The following is a 19,746-nucleotide window of genomic DNA, read 5'->3' on the forward strand; positions in this document are numbered from 1 at the left end:
TTCAATTGCTTAAGTCAAATCAATTGTGATTGAGGCTTGAAGTTAAGCTATAGTGTTTAGTTTGGCTTTATTTTAGTTTTTTTTAGTGGTTAATTAATGACAATTAGAGGTCAAGTATCGCTTTTCTCGATACGAACCTTGAAATGGATGTGATTACACCACAGTCAATGGTTTTGTAATTGAAAGATAATTTGATCAAGTATGTTAGATAATGAGTTCCATTTATGGACTCAGAAAAGCATTGCAAAGCTAGAACATTTGTTTAAACAAAACCATAAAAGCTTTTGACTTTTATCAAGACTAATAGGAATCTTCTATATGCAACACTTAGTTGGAACTTGATATTTCTGATATTGCATGTTTATATTACATTGCCTATCAAAAATGAAATACGTACTGTACTTGTAGATGGTAGAAAACTTGGTTATCCAACCTTTTTTCATGAAAGATTTAAAAGAGGTACTCTATATCTCATTATCATGATCTATTATCGTAGATCGTATAATTTACTAAACTTAAATCAAAGTGTATACCTAGACAAGGTGCTAAAGAAATTCAACATGGGAGAATCCAAAAGGATCCCTTAACATGTCACACGGTATATGTCTCTCTTGGAGGTTATGCTATGGGACACGAGAAATAAGAGATAATATATAATGAATTTTATTAGCGTTCACTATTAGGTTTATCTTGTACACGATATCATAAAGTCAGATTGTATCTCATATGCTTCGAGCACTTATAGGAGATATTGATTGTGTTCAAACTAGCATCATTGAACAATGGTTAAAATATCCCGGATTTCCTAAAAAATATACATATATATATATATATATATATATATTACTTATGAAGAAAATCAATTCACTGTTTGAGGGTACAGTGATGTTTATAACTAGATTGTAAATTGTTATAGTCAAATTACATGCATTAGTTACAATTGCCTTAAAATAGAAATTGTAATAGATTCTATAGTGGAAGCTGAGTATGAAGGATTTTTATGTAGGCCTTATAGGCAAATTGGATCGTGAAAGTGCATTCCAATGCCATTTATGATTTAGCAAGGTGAACATCCTATCTTGAGCGTCTAAACTATGTTATTGTTGATAAATCACGTGAATAATAGGATGGTTGACACATTTAGCCGATGTTTGTTTTGTTAGTGAAATTGCTCCCGAGGCTCTTGATTTTGATCAACTCCAGGAGTTGTATGACGGAGATGAAGATTTCAAGCAAATTTGGGCCAAGTGCTTACGTTATTAGCCTATGAGTGAGTTCTCAGCCTGAGATGGGTCTTTATTCTATTCAAGGTAAAAAAGATTATGCATTTTCAGGATTTCCTTATGTCAAAAGTTGATTAGCGAGCTACACCCTAGTAATTTAAGTGGATATGTAGGAATGTTACTATTAGCCACAATTGAAGAGAAATGTGTCAAATCAACAAGGTGGCCAATTGTTTGTTATAGTCGATCAATTCTTTAAAATGTCTTATTATATTCCTTACTAAAAGACAATTGATGCTTATCATGTGGCCAAGCATATCTTTAGGGAAGTTGTTTGTGTGCATGGTGTACCGTTATCCATTACATCGGACATGGATTGCAAGTTTTTGACAACATTTTGGTTGACTTTATTGAACAGATTCAAAACTAAATTGAAGTTTAGTAGCACCACTAAACCACAAACTAATGACTAAATTGAAGTGGTCAACAAATCTTGGGTAATCTAATTCGTTGCATTTGTAGATGTAATAAAAGGTAATGGGACTTTCTTATTATCTCAATCTGAGTTTGCTTACAATAGCTCAATTAGTTAATCAACTGGTAAGAGTAATTTTCTATTGTCTACACCAAAATTGCAAGGCATGTACTAAATCTTTTCTATTCCTCTGGGTGGAGGAACAAGTGTCGTCACTTCTACATTGGTTGAGAGTTACAAAGACATGTTCCAAGAAGTGCAACCAACTTTCGAAAAGAGTAACCTAACCTAAGCCACAACCGATAAGCATAGAAAGCGTCAAGTGTTCAAGGTTAGAGATCGAGTGATGGTATACTTAACAGAAAGAGAGACCACCAGTTCGTGTTTACGGAAAATTGAAGTAAAAGAAGTATAACCCTCACAAGATCCTGAAGAAAATTAATTATAATGCTTATGTTGTAGAACAAGTGTGACATCCCATCATCTACTTAAACAAAATCATGACCCATTTCAACCTTTTTCTGCATCAAATACATAATGAAATGGCAAAATGAATTGTTATCATGTAGGAATAAGAAGCCGAGGTTGTCCTGTAGAGAAAGATGGCTTTTCTCGTGTAACAATTACTAAATTTTCAATACAGAACAAGTGTGGTTGCCGTCCTACTTTCTAGCAACTAAAGTTCAAAAAATTCAGTTGGCAGCCCTATATAAATTACAACATCGCCGAGCTGATACAACAAATATTTGATATAAACCGGATAGTGGACAACGAAAATGTGAAGAAAAAAAAAGGAACATCAAATATATGCACAAATGTGGACAATATCACTTTCCAAATGCAGACTGCGGTTTCAAAAGGAAGCACAGAGGTATTATCTAGGACCGGATAATTCGTCCGGCTGGATGTGGGAAGTTGAATCGACGATCCAGTTAGTATTAGGGTGGTGAATGTGGTTAAACTCTTGCCGCATATCCTCTTTCTGCCATAACTCCCATCTTTCGGCCAAACCATCGCCTTCCAGCATTCTCACCACTTCCAACATCTTTGGTCGCTCCAGTGGTGAGCTTTGTGTGCACAAAAGAGCCACTTGAATCAACTGCTCCACTTCTTCCTCAATGTAGTTTCCCTGTAGATCACCATCGACCAACTGTTCCAATTTCTTCTCTTTTAGAAGTCCTTTTACCTGAAATAAGGAAGTTGATATCAGAAGGAAAAAAAATAAAGTTGAGAGAAGACCTGTTTCTCTAATGATGATTTAAAGTGCACACAGATAGTTATAAATTCCAAAGGACACTAATTACGCTACTACTAAATGAAAACCTCCTAATTCAGAAGAATCATCTAGTTGAGCCTCAGTCATAAATTTCATTTTGGAAACTACTTGAGGAAAAAGTCTCATCAGCATAAATAAAATTGATATCAGGAGACAATCTGTGGGCAGTCAAAAGAACATTAAAGCTTTCCCATATCTAACAATATGCCAATTTTTCAACAATAAGCAGATAAGTGAAATTTCAGTCATCCTAATATAGCCAAAATCAACTATCAAAAACGTTTGCTCTGTGCCTAGAGTCCTAAAGCAATTAGTTTGAAACCGGGAACCATGTATGAAAAGAAATTTAAAGAACTAAAATGTAAGTTCAAAGGATCAAAAAATAATTCTGCCATAAAAACTTGTAAAATACCTAAACAATGTCAACATTTTAGAACCCTCTATTAGTTTTCCACTGAATAAAGTTATAAAATAAACTTCCGGTGTGCTATTACTACCTCCCTTAGCCAAGCAATGGCAGCAATAACCAGAAATCACAAGAAACTACAATTTTGCAAGAAATGCAGTACGGTCACTTGTAATCAATTGAAATGCAAAATATAATTGGAGGTAGGAGTATGTGAGGAGAACAGAGTGGATGAACAACAGACAGTACATACCCAATCAAGAAGCATCACATCATCATCATTTGCAAGCCGAGCAAGATCAAAAGCTCTCTGTCCTGTGATGAGTTCAAGAAGCATGACCCCATACCCAAAAACATCAGTCTTCTCTGATGACTTTCCTGTTGATAGGTACTCTGGAGCTATATGCCCAATTGTCCCACGTACAGCAGTGGTAACATGTGTATCTTTGTAATCCATGAGTTTGGCCAACCCAAAATCACCAACAACAGCTTCATATTCCTCATCCAACAATATATTAGCAGCTTTGACATCACGGTGAATAATCTTAGGGTCACAATGGTCATGCAAATAAGCAAGCCCCCTCGCAGCTCCTAATGCAATCCGCTTCCTTATGGGCCAACTTAGTGGTGCTTGTGATTGCAGCCGCTCTAGATAACACATCATCATATGACAAAATGATTTTGCATCATAAACACAAGAAACTCAAAATACTGTAATAAAAGAGTTTAAAATAAGTAATGGATACTACAGGTTTTTAGTCAAACTGCATCAGTAATTAAACATTTTCCAGTTCCACCCAATCTTTTCAGAAATTATTAAAAGCACCCCTCCATAATATAGTTGCTTCACATAAAATTGTATGGAGCGTTGGAATGTGTATAATAAGTATTATTTAAACATTGCAACAAAGCAATGGAAAAAACAAAAATTTGAAATGAACATTGAAATAAGGTATAACAAGCATACCTCTTAAACATGATGCCACACTTCCATTAACCATAAAGGGATAGACAAGCAATCGTTCTGTGGGTGTCATGCAAAAGCCACGTAGACGAAGTAGGTTTCGATGAACAGCCATGCTGATCATTTCTACCTCTGTTTGGAACTGTAACTCCCCACCCTGGGTGCGCTCCTCTTTCAATCTTTTTACTGCCACTAAAGAACCATCAGCTAAGCGACCTTTATAAACCTTACCAAACCCACCTCTACCCAGAATGTGTCTGTTGCTAAAATTATCTGTTGCAACTTGTAGTTCACGTAGAGAAAACCTTTTGAGCTGCCCCAAATGAACTTCTGGATCTTCTTCAGCTGTAAAAAGGGGGAAAAAAAAAACATCACATACAACAACTTTATGATCAACATGCATTATTTTCCTTTCTTCTTTCTGCCAATTTTTTTTTTTTTAAATTTTTAGGTAACTAACCAGGTACATCAAAGAAATGATCCTGTGGTTTCCTACGTCGCCAATAAGCAAGTGCAATTGCAGGGGCAGCAAACAGCAGAGCAGCACCAGCAGCAACTCCCCCAGCAATAGCTCCAGTGGCACTGTTACCTAATGGTACAGCAGTTGAAACATATAGATATATTCAGTTATTTCTATTCACGATAAGAATCCAATTCTCAACCACACAAACCTAGCAAGAGTGAGCAATCAGTGGAATGAACTGTTTCATCCTCTTTGACATTGGGAGTTAGAAAGCTCAGGTGAACACAGTTTTCAGGTTAATAAGGAAACTTGAAAATGTGGCACGTCAACACAGTCAAAATTCAAAATTGAATCCTAGCATCTCTACATTTTCAACTCCAAAATGAACAACTTTGATTATGCAATTTAGACAAACTATAAATTCCATAGCAAATTTTAAAAAAGTACAACAGTCTGCACGTCTCAGAGACCTGATCAAACTAAAAACTAATCCATGGTAGCCTGAGATGCAGGGCGCTTTCAGTCTGATTTTCACAAAAGCACTATGCTAGAAACCCCAACAAATACCAATTCCATAATCAATACAATTAGAGCAATCGACAGTTAACTATGGGAAATAGCAGAAATTGATACTGCTTGTTAATTGATTTTGTGAAGAACAATGATTCACAAAACAAAGATAACATTGTACTCCCTACACCAGCTATTCCAAAGGCTGATTTCTCTGCCAAGGTTGTTTAGCTTTCAACAAAATAAATTTCTCTTAATCAGTTGAAACTGCCCACCAATATCAACATTGCTCTCTCCTTTTCTTTCCTTACCTATTCCTTTTTATCAGTTTTTCTCCTTTCTCCCTTGAGGCACATGGACCTTTTTTGCCAGTGCTCCTCCCATTTACTCTTTTCATGCCCCAACAGTCCTCTAATATCTGTCTCCTAAGGCCACAGACATGGTCCTAACATTACCCACTCCTATCAGATTAACCTTGTCCTTAACCTCGAGGTGTTGAAATAAGGTTTAATTTTTTTTTTTAAGTTAATGAACAAAAATTTAAAGTCAAACAATTTTTAATTTAAACATCCCATCAAATGTCACCCATCTCTAATTGCTTGTCTTCCATACGAACGAATTCCCCTTCTTCTCTCCTGTCCTCCTCGCTCATTATCATTACTTGCAATTGCCAAAATTTAACACGGTGGTTCAACCTATACTTCTCATTGCATAAAAAATATAACCCTTTCTCCAAGTTCGATTTAATTTTGGCATCGAATAACCTTTGAAAACTCTTGTCCTTTCTAGCACTTGAAACTAACCCACTATAGTTGATAGGGTTCATGTACGGGCCTATTGAAATATCTAGTTGATTAATTTCAGGTGACTTGGAACTATTTGATGATGAGTAGGTGAATTGGGTTTAGTTTTGGGTTGGGTTAGGTTTGTTGAATGGGTATGGGTTTGAGTGGTAAACATTTGGGCTTATAAGGGTGAGGTCGTTTGGGCCTGAGTGAGGAAAGTGACATGGATAGGGGTTAGTATGGTAGTGGGCCATTGAGCGTTGTTGATGGCTTGGGTTGGGTTAGTAGGTGTTAATAAGGATGAAATAGTTTGGGTCAGTTATGGGTTATCTAGCCTCGATCTAAGATGGATGGGTCCCAGCTCGAGTTGATTTTCCATAACCCAGTTTTTATCCTCGATTTTTTGTGCCTTGTCCATCCTTTCCTCTTAGGTTATTGATCTGTAGAGTCTCCTCCTTGGCCTAATCTCCTCCTATAGTCCATTCACAAAGGCTTCCATCAACAACTTGTCAAAAACATTTCAGAGTGGTGCCGACAATCGCTTAAACTTACACCTATACTCAACCTCGAAATCGTTGTAATAGGCCCCTCCTCAATTCGTCCCAGTTGTTGAACAGAACTATAGTCTCCCTCTACTGTAACTAGCTCAAGGCCACTCCCTCCATGCAAACCATTGTTGATGTCAACCTTTTGGTGTCAACTATGCGATTCAACATGAAATCACTCTACCCAAAAGATCCACCCTAATGGATCTTTTTTGATGAACATCGATAACTCTAGTCATTGAGAGGGTGTGTCTCATCGTCAACTACCAATCGTCACTTCCCATTCCTGATGCCCTCTCCAACTGCAATTTCTCCTAACCTTATTTGTTTGTTACTTCTTGCTAGTAAAAGTGGCATCATCTCTCTCACTAGTGACAATTGCGACACAATAGAGATTGCACAAGCAACACTTTTTCTCGCTCACCACAAGGTATTTCTTAGTGCACCATCATCTCCTTAACTCCTAAGATAGTCTTTCATTGTCTCTACATTTCCTTCTAAATTCTCCATTCTTGTTTTCATGTTTTTCAGTTTTCGACTACCCCATCCAACCTATTCTTCACCAATTCTAACTCCTCCACTCCCTCTAATTTGGTCTCCATTCTCGTCATAACTCTAATACTAATTTTGTTAGAAACCCCAACGAATACCAATTCCACAACCAATATAATTAGAGGAATCAAAGGTGAACTATGGGAAAGAAGAGAAATTAATATTGCTTGTTAATTAAGTTTGTGAGTAACAATGGTTTACAAAACAAAGACAACAAAACACTCCTCACTCCAACTATTCCAAAAGCCGATTTCTCTCCCTAGGTTGTTTAGATTTTGAAAGGTTAAACTTCTCCTCTTAGTCAGTTGAAACTACCTACCTATATCAATATCGATGTCTCCCCTTTCTTTCCTCACCTCCTTCTTTTTATTAGTAATTCTTCTTTCTCCCTTAAGGCAAGTGGACCTTTTTTGTCAGTAGTCCTCCCATTTTTGGCCTTATCCTATTCACGCTTTTCATGCCCCAATTGCCCTTTATTGTCTGTCTCCTAAGGCCACATACGTGGTTCAAACACACTATTGCTCATGGCAGTTAACATTTTTATATTTTGAAGATGTACCAAGTAGGTCAATAAATTGTAACATAACAAGCCAATATATCTATATATTAATTTATCAGGTCAAGATGAAAATTTTGAAATGGGAAGAAATAATGAATACTACATGGAAAAAAAACATTTTGCTTAGGGGATGAGGACGGATCCCACTGTCAATCAAGAACTGATTAATAGAAATTCATGTAATCACAAACCTGATGGACCAGACGGCGTTGGTTGAATGGGAGGAGGTGGAGATACTGGAAGAGGATTAAATTTATTATTTTTAAAACTGCAAAAAAATATATTAAAGTTAGCTTATCATACAACAAATTTCAGGTCACTGTATTTCCAATACTATTCAGCTGGGGGATTAAAGAAATCAATAGACTTGTAACAAACCTGATGGAGTGAACAGTGAAAAGGATCCATTGACAGGAATATCTCCCGTTAGGTTATTGTTTGAAAGATCACTACATTTCACGTGGGGAAATGACTGTCACATTCTAGAGAAATACAATGCTAGATGATGCTGACGCAAAGGGAACACTATTCAATGTGGAAAAAATTATGATATTAGCTAAGCACTCACAGGACTTGCAGTGACGAAACAGTAGTTAATAACCTCGGAATTTCTCCAGACAAACTGTTATTGTTGAGTCGCCTATGCAAAAAAACAAAAAGCTGTTATTCCAGATAACGAAAAGCATATTGAAGCAACACCAATAACTAAACATGTCAAAACAAAAACAATGTTAAAGTATACATTCCAATTATTCACACAATAAGAGATGGAAAGTCCACTGCACAGTGCATATAATTTCCTCAAGGACTAAATTGTACTTTGTACTCACTCAAGCAACAAAAACAAATGAATAATCAGTCTCATTTACCAGACAAATCATGAATGAGGTTGGAACAGAAGTAAGACACTAAAGATAGGCTATGAGTTAAAAGCATGAGTAGCAATCATAAGACTGGAATTTAGGGGAAAAAAAAATTAAAACTTAAGGTCCAGTTTGTACAAAGCCTCACTAATAATAGTACATCTTCAATGCAAAATTGCCCCAACCTAGAATTCCCATCATAAAATAATGTTACTATCATTCCCTTATTGTTAAATATGTGCCTTGGCAAAAGAAAACTTTCACATGTTGCCCTACACTGCTATGAAAGTGGTGGAAGAAGCTTTACACGATGTTCAATGATCAAATAGAATTAAAATTTAAGCTTTTTCAGAAAGAAAGAAATTTTGAATCCCCCAATATCACACCATAACTCAAAATGTGTGTTCACATCATCTAAGTGATTTACAAAGTTACTCTTTATACAGTGACTTTTATCGTTATGATGTGGGTCAAGTATTTGCTTCCAACTTTACTATATATCTTATCCTTTTCCTTAATCTTCTTGTTGCTCTTCTAAGCCTCATCACTTATAACACGAACTTAGAACTAGGTTACCTCCTAGTCTCTTCTTCCTTCACATAAGAGATATTTAAAAAGAAAATAAATTGAATGGTTGTTTAGCATTATTTCTACACTACCATACTACAAATAAAAGGCCAGTATAGCTTGAATATCATTATTTGTTAAAACAATCTCATTCAACTGAACTTCCAGTAGCAGAAATCGTATTGAAGGCCTCATATTTCCTCTTTGTTACATGACTATAGTGGACAAGTAAAAATAAAAATAATAACAGTGAGAACATAGGAAAATGATTTCAGAATCAGGGTAACTTGCATACAAAGTTCAAGCCTAGAACAATTGTGACCAAATTTACAAATCATTTACGCAGACATAGGTAATCATGCTAGATGGGTGCAATGCATGTAATCCTACAAAGTCTCTTTCATTATGAATTAGTCACTGAAAATGTTTCTGCAAATTTTTTTAATATCAAATCAGATTGGGTCCACAGGATGCAGCTATGTAAGAAGATGATTTTCCTAGTATCTGTGATTATTATTATTGTTTCCTTTTTTCTAATCTAAGGCTCTTCTAAAACTATTTATAAATGCGATTGCCATTATTTCAGGCAGGGGCTTACATATCAGCTGTCTATTCAGCACATTAAGAGTATTTTAACAAATTGGGAGTCAAGTTGTGACGATAATCTCGGGTTAATAGTTGATACAGGTTATTTTTTCTCCATTAAAGTTCCTATGTCTCAGTTTCAGGAATCCTTACCTTATCGGGTTCAGTAAAACAAGGCAATCTACACCAAAAATATCTGGTATTTTCACAGACATCAATCAAAAAAAAAATTCCATTGTTTAGCTTATTGTTAAAGAAAGGACATTTAACAACTTCTTGCTCCCTTTCTTCATCACGTTCTTTCCTGTTCTTGCCTCTTTTCTTTAAGATTTCTTCTTTGTACAGCTTAAAAACTCCAGTAGCAATTGTTATTGTTCAAACACACTTCATAGGATCTATTCATGGCACAGTTCAAACCACTAGAAAACTCCTATATCTACTTTTATCACATTAGTTTAATAATTTCACTTGTAGGTTGTCCTACAACTTCTGAATCATGACAACATTACCTTTCGTCTTTCTCTCTATCTCTTCTTGGCCTCAGCCAACAATTAAAATAAGTATGATCAAGTAAAATTACTAAAGAACACAAAATGTCTTTTTGAGTTCCTTCCCCCCCCCCCCACCGTTAAAGTAACAAATTTACTGAAAAAAAGAATGCCAGAATAAGGTCATCAAGCTTTGTACTAAAAAAAAAAAGAAAAAAGTAGAAGAAAAAGAGAAAAGCTGTAGTATTTACAAAATCTAAAAAGTCCATTAAAAAAACAGAACAGTTTATTCAAAAAAGAACCAAGAAAATGTTTCCAATAACAAGGCATATTTAACAACTCTCACTGCAACTTACCAGAGAAAAAAAATAATTCTCACAGCACATTCCACCGCATAAAAGATCAACTGTTTCTTTTCCTCCATGGGCTATGATAAAAATAATGGGATTGTTCCCCAAGCAATTAATTTTGATAAATCTAAAATTCTCATCCTTCAACCTAACTTAGTTCAAACTATGCAAAACAAGGGAAATCACAGTACTGAATCAATAACTTTATGCAACCAACTGTAACTATAAAACTGGTAAATTAATTAATACCAGGGCACGTCCAATCTTTTACTATTCTAAAATTAATATTGACAAAATATTACATTAAACATTATCAATAATTATGTTTGCTAGATTTTGATGTTTAAAATGACAAAACCAAAATTTATACAACTGCTTACTAAGCTCCCATAAAGCAATTCCTGTGTAACATGCCATGCAGTGCCCTAGCTTAACAAGACTTCAGATCGGATTTAAGTTTGGGTTATTGACTAAGAAATTAAATTCAATAAAACATCATGCTTTCTAATGAAAAAAGAGCAACTCAAATATATATCATTCCAGAATATTAGATGCCTAATCAGACTTTGAACTCAACAAATATAATTTAATGTTTCTTAAGGACTACTGGTATAGATATCCTGATACTCTAGCTTGAAGGTAAAGTATTTTTAAGATCCAAAGATCACCAAGTACGACAAAGGAACCCAACAGATTGCAATTTTTAACATGTATTACACAGCAAAAGATTGGAATACCTAAATGTAACGCAGGCAATACGTTTAGCAATAAAAATTCCAGCCACTTATATCTGAATCAAGCTTTCAATATCATAAGAATTCTAAATGGAACCAGTGATCTATGAATTAAACTTTATTCTAAAAGCACAGATCAACACCAATAGATTTTTAGAAGTGCCATATTCAGAGAATACCAGCGAGGCTATGTCTTAAAAAAGTATTCTGTGCTTTACTTTTGCAAATTAAAGTATTAAACTTCAGAAAATTTTCACTTTTTCCAAATTGTTTCACCACAAATACAATACAGTCCATTCAACAATATATTGACTGATAAAATTATCAAACTGTACAAGCCACTCCATTGACACTAAAATGCTGAACAAATAAAGCAACATGAGATATGCAGAATAAAGAATGCAACAAGAAAGATAAGTGATCATACAGGAACCGTAGATTTTTAAGGTTGCCCAATGCCGTTGGAATCTGACCATTTAATTTGTTCAAGTACAGATCCAAGCTCACCAAGTTTGTTAAGTTTCCAAGCTCTTCTGGGATTTTTCCACTTATGTTATTACTATAAAGTTCCCTGCATTAAAATTTGATTAAATGATTCAAGAAAAAATGGTGTTAAGGTAGACAAGAAGCTCAATAGAAACACATACAATGACTGTTAGTATCACTTGGCAACACCACTTTTTGCAGGTAATACAACCAAACATCTTCAAAAAGCTAGAAACATAAGACAAACTTACACAACCAAATATGAAGAAAAAACTTGAAAAATTCTTATATCCTATAAAAGCCAATATGATAAAGCATCATTTGATGGAAACATAGATATGCAAAAACATTAGTTTAATTACAATAAAAGCATTCAAGGGGCATTAACACATTCCATAAATGAATCATAACATATGAAGTTTGGATCAAAACTCCCACCTGTTAAAACATTGGCAGTTCAGAAACCCCCTGCTCAGATTATTATTATGATCTTGAGATATTACTATTCTACAGAAGTTATAAATATGAAACTACAAGAATTCCAGCTTGCACAGATGGCCTCATTAAATTCATCAAATTAAATATTGTAGCCTTAAAGTTAAGTCCATATCACCTCGGAGAAAAGCCTTGAAATCAACCAGGAAAATAACAAGAAAGATTAATTTTACTAATACCAAGTTTAGTTGCAAGAAACAAAACGTGTTTAACCCTTGCAAGTAATTGTTCTCAAGCTAATGCCAGAGTAACAACCAGAAAGAGAGACATGACTTACAAATACTGTAAATTTGGAAGTTGACCCAGCTGTTGAACCAGTAGACCAGATAGATTTGCATTGCCAAGATCACTAGAACACAAATGAAGAACAAGGTCATCGTAATTGCATAAACATAACACAAAGCAAATTGTTTCCAAATACAAATTAATATAATAAACTTACACACGCGTTACACTGTTATCACTATTACATGTGACGTGAAACCAAGTGCAGGGATTGACAAGGGTGGGATCCCAACTTTGAAGAACGTTGTTAGGATCAGCTAAATTTGTCTTCAACGCATTCAAAGCATCACCTGTCAAAATTCAGTTCTTTTAAATTTACTTAATTTCGATACTTGAGAAATTTCCCGGTCAACCCAATCTCGAAATCTTCCAAATAGCCACAATGTTGCAACTTAATCCTTCTAACATTTAAAGAGCAGAAACAAAAAAGAAACCATTCCAAGAAAACCACTTATTTCCTAAGTCAATTTTGCAACTCAACAGAATTTCCAAGTCAACCCATTGATTGACACCCAACATCTTCAAAATAGCTACTGTGTTGCAACTTAATTCGTTTAATGTTTAAACATGAAATAATTCCAAGAAAAAAACACTTATTTCGTAAGTCAACACAAGCAAATCACCAAATAGAACAAAAATCGATACATACCTTCGGCATTAGAAGTAACTCTCAAAACCAAATCAAAAACAATTATCGACCAGAAAAGCGCCCAAAACGAACTGTTCGATTTCTCCATGTCTAAATTTGTTGGACTAAAATGTCAAAATATCCATCTAGAAGGAAAGAAATCTTAAATTCGAAAACCCAACCTAATCAGCAATCGATAGAAAAAAAAAAAGGTTGATAAAAGTTGTTCCAATAGAAATGAATTGAAGAGAAGGAGATGGATCGTATTGAGAGACTTTGGTTGGTGGAGGTCGAAGGTATAGAGAAAGAAAATGGAGGGCTGTTCAATATTATCGTAAATAGTCAGAGAGAGGAGGGACACGTCCTAAAGTCTTCATTTGATAAAACAATTAAACAAATAGAAAGACTTTTCCTTTCCTTGTGTAGAGTAGACCCCTATGGTCTTTTTGTCGTTATTAGATAAGATTATTATTGATTGTTCAGAATTTCCAGATTCACTAGTAAAATTTACCGGTATATGACGCTTTTGATATTTAAAAAACCTGAGAGGAATTTTTGTAATTAACCATTCTTCAGGGGGTAAATTGACTCAATAAAAAAAACAAGTACAACCACTCCGAGCATGGAAGTAACCGGGTCAAAGATGCACGCGCGAAGTCTTTTATTACTTTTCAAGTCAAATGGAAGATACAAGGATGGGTGAACTACGTTTGTCCGGTTCAAGGTTTGGTCCAAAAGCTTTCAATCGGTAGTTTAAACATGAGAATACTTTATTAGTAAACTCTTCCATCTTCTTCCTTTCCTTTTTCTTACTCTTCCCTCGTCGGCTTCCTCATTTCCTTTTTCTTCTTCCTTGCCACCACCACACTACCATCAAAATAGCAGTTAATGATTGATTCTTTCAACCCGAATCATCTCACCAGAGTAGTGAAAATTCACACCCAATTGGTGTGTCCCTTATTAGTGTATGTCATAAAAGTCATATCGTCTAAAAGTCAATCATCTTATCGATTGGAGTATTAATCTTATATACAAATATATTATTGAATATATTAATAAAAGAAATGTACAATAATATAATACTTATAATACACAATTTATACATAGATATCATATGAATAATCATATATACATGTTTTAAAATCATAAATACATGATAATCATTATGTAATAATATAAAAATAAGTACACATAATGTTCTTAATATAAATAGAATAACAAAATTCAATACCATAATAAAATTACAGAGCATCGAGCTTTTACCCAAATTTATAATTTTAACACATCATGCTATAAAATACTATAATTGGAAGATTAAAAATATAGAAAAATTATTTGTGTCATCTTATTGATCTAGTAAAGATTGATTATCAATAAGAAAAATTTAAATGTGATTATAGTAAATATATATTATTACTCATAGGTCCTCTTTATCATTTATCTTTAACCTTCATATTTCAAAAATTAAAATAAGAAAAATCTCACAACTTCAAAAGAAGTCAATTTCTAATGTAGTCTACACATTTCATCAACGATCTTGAGATATACAAAAGAAATACTCACACAATTGTCATATTCAAGATAAACCTTATTATTGAGACACATGTTGTATTTATATTATAATATCATCAACTATATAATTGACATACTTAAGAAAATTCTTATTCTTGAGATAAATATTGTATACAACAGTGTATACAAATATATGGGCATATGGTGTGTGTGTGTGTGTGCGTGTATACACACATACCTATATACACAATGAACATCATATAATAAATATGTATGAATGTTTAATTGAAATAAACTTTATCAAGGTAACAACTTTAATGATTCCCCTCACTAACTTAAGATATTAAAAGATTCCAAAACACCTATATTCTTTACATATTGTTTAAAAATAATGGGTCATAGTCCTTTGGTAAGGGGATCTTCCAACATAGAGTTTGTATTGATGTATTATACAACAATATTACCTTTCTTTATTGAGTTCCTGACTAGCAAATATTTTATTTCCATATATCATGATTTATCGCTAATGTTGTTATACTTAGAAAAGAATACAACTACTTTATTGTCATAGTGAATCATTAAAGGCCTAGAGGTGGAATCAACCACTTGAAGCTCAACAATAAAATTCTTTAACCACATTGTTCATATGGTTGTTCCATAGCAAACAACAAATGTTGCATACATAGTTGAAGATGCTATCAAAGTTTATTTATCACTTTTACGTGATATAGCCCCTATTAGCAAGCATGAAAATGAATCATAAGGTAGACTTGAAATCATACACACAACCACTAAAATTTGAATAAAAATACCCCACTACTTCAATATTCTCAACCCTTTTATATATCAACGTGAAATCTTTTATTCTTTATAAGTATCTCATAACATTTTTGGTTGCAATGTAGTGATCAGTACCTACATTAGAAAGGTAACGACCAAATACATTCACAATGAATGCAATGTTTGACCTAGTACACACTTGAGCATACATAAAGCTCCCAATTACACTAGTATAAGAGACATGAGACATAGATGTCCTTTCTACAACATTATAAAAACATTACTTAATGTCAAGCTTACACCATAAGTACCTTGTCACCTTTACAATTGTGCATATTAAATCTTTTAAGCACTTGTTCAACAAAAGTCTTTTGTGATAATCTCAGTAACTTGCGATCCTTGTCATGGTAAATCTTAATATTGAGGACAAAAGATGTTTTTCCAAGATCTTTCATATCAAAAACCTTAAACAAAAAATGCTTCGACTCATAAAGCAAATTATCGTCATTGTTAGCCAATAGAATATCATCAATATAAAAGACCAGAAAAATGAATCTCCTCCTATAACCTTGATATTTATACATGTGCACTGATCAAATTTGTTTTCAATAAACCCAAATAAAGATATTACCTTATCAAATTTCAAATTTCACTGTCAATAAGCCTGTATACCATATGCCCTTTTCCTTTAACTTCAAAACCTGCTAGTTATCTTATATAGACTTCTTCAAAAAGATTTCTATTAAGAAAAGCTGATTTTACATATATTTGGTGAAGCTCTAAATCAAAATGAGCTACCAAAGTCATAATAATTCTGAATGAATCCTTAGTGAATATCAGGGAAAAAGTTTCATTGAAGTTTATATCTTATCTCTAAGTAAAACCCTTAACAATCAATATGACTTTAAATCTATTACCCTTATAATCTTTCTTGTTCTTGAAAACTCATTTACAACTAATAATTCTAACTTCATTAGGGAGCTCTGCTAGATCCCATACACCATTGTCACTCATAGACTACATTTCTTCCTTCATAGTCTCAAACTATTCATTTAACTATAGGCAAAAAATGGCCTCGGTAAAATTCACAAGATCTATAATCTGGCTAATCTTAAAGAGGGTTGTTCAACTCTTTCTAGATGATCTTCTAACTGGAATTACAACTATAGGCTCATCAAATATAAAATTAGTATATTAATAATGTAGAATCTAAAATAGTATCATTAGTAGTGGTTTCATTTTGAGTAGATTCATGTTTTAAAGGATTCTTTAAAACTTGTTGTTTAGGCTTATCAACAGAAGCAAATAAAATGCCACTCTATACATTAGTCAAAGGCTACAACCTAGATGGACCTTCTTCAAATTCCTTTAATGGTTGAATTGTTACCCTCTATTGAATCAAGCTTAAGAAACTTATATGTTATTGACCCAACCATTCTCGTGTTATAAAAAGGTAACAAAACCTGTATCCTTTAGAATGTTCAAAATAACCAATGAAATGTCCCTAAACAATCTTAGGATCCAATTTCTTCTCATTAGGATTATAAACCCTTACTTCGGCTAAACAACCCCAAACTCGAACATGTCTCAAACTAGGTTTTCATTTTATCCAAAGAGTGAAAAGATCTACACATCATACTTCTTACCATAGCTACACTATTTTGTTTAGGAGTCCTAAGCATAGTGTATTGAGTAACAATTCCACGTTCTTATAAATACTTGACAAAATGACCCATTTGTTGCCCTGAATCATTATATTTACAATAATACTCTCCACCTTGATCAAACGTCACAACCTTGAAGACATTCTTAGTCTGTTTCTCTGAAAGGTGGATGAATAGGGCCAATAATGTTTGTATGAATAGGCTTTAAAAGTTCTTGACTCCTGGTTGATCCATATTTCTTAGTTTTTGTCAATTTTTTTACTTAACCAACACACAGTCCCTATATCTTGAAAATCTAAAGGTAGAATAATTTTTTTTTTTTATGAATCTATCAAATCTCTCTTAAGAAATATGCCCTAACCTTCTGTGTCATAACAAAGATGGCTTCTACAATCAAAGATCTTTTAACATCAACATGTTTCAACATTCAAAGAATAATTAACACTATTGGTAACCAAACAAAGTCTATATAAATAATTATAAAGAAAATGGCTGCCAACAGACTGTGAATCAAACCACATATCAATTTTTCCATAAACATAAGTCTATAACCAGATTTATCCAACAATAAAACAAAAATTTATAATGAGACCTTTTAATAAGTCTACCTATATTCCTTGGAGTAATGAGACCTGAATTTCTTATTCTACACCTCCCTTTAGATTGACTCCTAAAGGTATTAACCATTTTTATTGTTTCCAGCCTTTTTAACATCAATTTCTTCTTTTTAGCCACACTCCTAATAATCATGTTAGTAATTATCCAATTCTCTCTACAGTATTATAAACTATTTTAATTTGACTAAACTCTACTAACAAGGAATTGAGGGTCTAATAAACAATATAATTGTCATTAAGGGGTATATTATGATTTTTCAACTTTGATTATATCTCAACCATCTTCAAAATAAATTCTCTAAACCCTTTAGAGCTATCATGTCTTGCATTTAACAGCTCACTCATCAAATAGCAAACCTTAGCATTATCAAAAACTTGATATATCTTCCTAATTATATCAAAAATTCTTAGCATTTGAGGACTTTGACATACTACTCAAAAGGTACTCAACAATAGTCATTTTTATAACAATAATACTGAACCTATTAGATCTTTCTCATTTAGCATAATCCTTTTTCTCATTAGTGGAACTTTCATCAGTGCATCATGGATATTCATCGACTTGTAAGGCCATATCAATATTTGTAATACCTAGTGCAAATCCTATATCAAACCTTCATCTCTTAAAATCATGATTAGTTAGGAGTTCAGTAGTAGCATTAGTATTGCTCACTATAATAGCAACTAAATTCATAACTTATAATGCAACTGATAAGTAATACCAACAATTAATCAATTAGAATAGCCCTAAAACCTTATAAGCTATTCTAAATTGGGATCACTATTACATCACTATAAACTCTTATTGGGTAAAGAAAATGACATGTTATTAGAATCTCAAAACATAAGGTTATAAAATCATATGAGGATCTTATAAACAATTAATTTTCGAAAGAAATATCTTTTTTGGACAAATAAACTTTCTAAACTAATGTTCATCCTCTCTTTAAAAGAAAGTGCATGTTGATTAAATAAATACAACCATCTTTAGGCATATTGGTGGTTGAATTTATTTATGACCATGAACAAAGTATTTCATATAATTGACCTTATCCAACGATTAGTCTTAAATACATATAACATAATAACCCCCTTAGGCAAGAAATTGCATGTATTACAACTAAAAAATATGTCATTACTAGATGGAATATTTCATGAGTTTCGATGAATGCATCGCTTTGACAATTAAACATTCTAACAACACACTAATTTATTCTTATGATACCAAGCAAAATTATCTCAACAAAGATTTTATGAGACATTGACCATTATTATCTATGACAATCTTCTAAAGCAAAGTTGCATCAAACACATGAACAAAACAACCATTTTGGAATTTTAATGCCCATATGCAGCAATTTATATCAAAATAAAACCATATATGTGTTATAAATGAAATATAATACAACAAAATAAGCATGTGCACTTCCAATAAGCAAATTAACACTAGAACACGCCAACATGTGCTAGAAAACTACCTTTACGCACTTTAAAGATGTCACAGTCTAGAAAACCAAGCTCACACACCACCAAGCCCTTCAAAATGCCTTCATTTATCCCCACGCGCTGAGCAACCTGTTCACACACCGTCACGTGTTGTGAGAAATCTCACATGCCCACATACATAGACCCATGGATGGATCAAATCATCTCAGTTTTTGAGTCAAGAAACCCATTAACTTACCTAGGTCAACCCATTGATTGGTCAATGCACTGACCATTGACCACAAGCTCGGGTCACCCATTGACCCAAGTAATCAAGTTTTCCCAATCCAATTACAACTATGGGTTAACAAAAACCCTAACTCCCTACATCATTGCCAATGCCAAATTCAATCATTTCAATCGATGATCAGCTAGTAACCATAGAAGAAATGATCTCTAGGCATCGATAACTCCATCTGTAGCATCCCTAGTGGGCGACGAATACTCAT

At 33.5% G+C, this 19,746-nt stretch overlaps 1 protein-coding gene across 2 annotated transcripts; it reads right to left on the reverse strand.

Annotated features, from left to right (window-relative positions):
• Nucleotides 1-2,291: 2,291 nt before the first annotated feature.
• Nucleotides 2,292-13,619, reverse strand: LOC123214082 (BRASSINOSTEROID INSENSITIVE 1-associated receptor kinase 1-like). Of its 2 annotated transcripts, XM_044633794.1 has the most exons (11): nt 13,261-13,619; nt 12,769-12,901; nt 12,604-12,675; nt 11,773-11,916; nt 8,327-8,398; nt 8,133-8,207; nt 7,950-8,026; nt 4,805-4,933; nt 4,348-4,689; nt 3,634-4,028; nt 2,292-2,884 (listed from the first exon to the last, which is right to left on the reverse strand). In XM_044633794.1, exons 1-11 carry the CDS (start codon nt 13,346-13,348, stop codon nt 2,573-2,575), a joined length of 1,839 nt encoding a protein of 612 aa, XP_044489729.1. In that variant the 5' UTR covers nt 13,349-13,619; the 3' UTR covers nt 2,292-2,572. The 2 variants fall into 2 exon arrangements, with proteins under 2 accessions (XP_044489729.1, XP_044489728.1); XM_044633793.1 differs by lacking the exon at nt 8,133-8,207.
• Between the last annotated feature and the right edge of the window lie 6,127 nt (nt 13,620-19,746).

This window comes from Mangifera indica, chromosome 4, assembly GCF_011075055.1.
Source record: "Mangifera indica cultivar Alphonso chromosome 4, CATAS_Mindica_2.1, whole genome shotgun sequence".
Classification (NCBI taxonomy): Eukaryota; Viridiplantae; Streptophyta; class Magnoliopsida; order Sapindales; family Anacardiaceae; genus Mangifera; species Mangifera indica.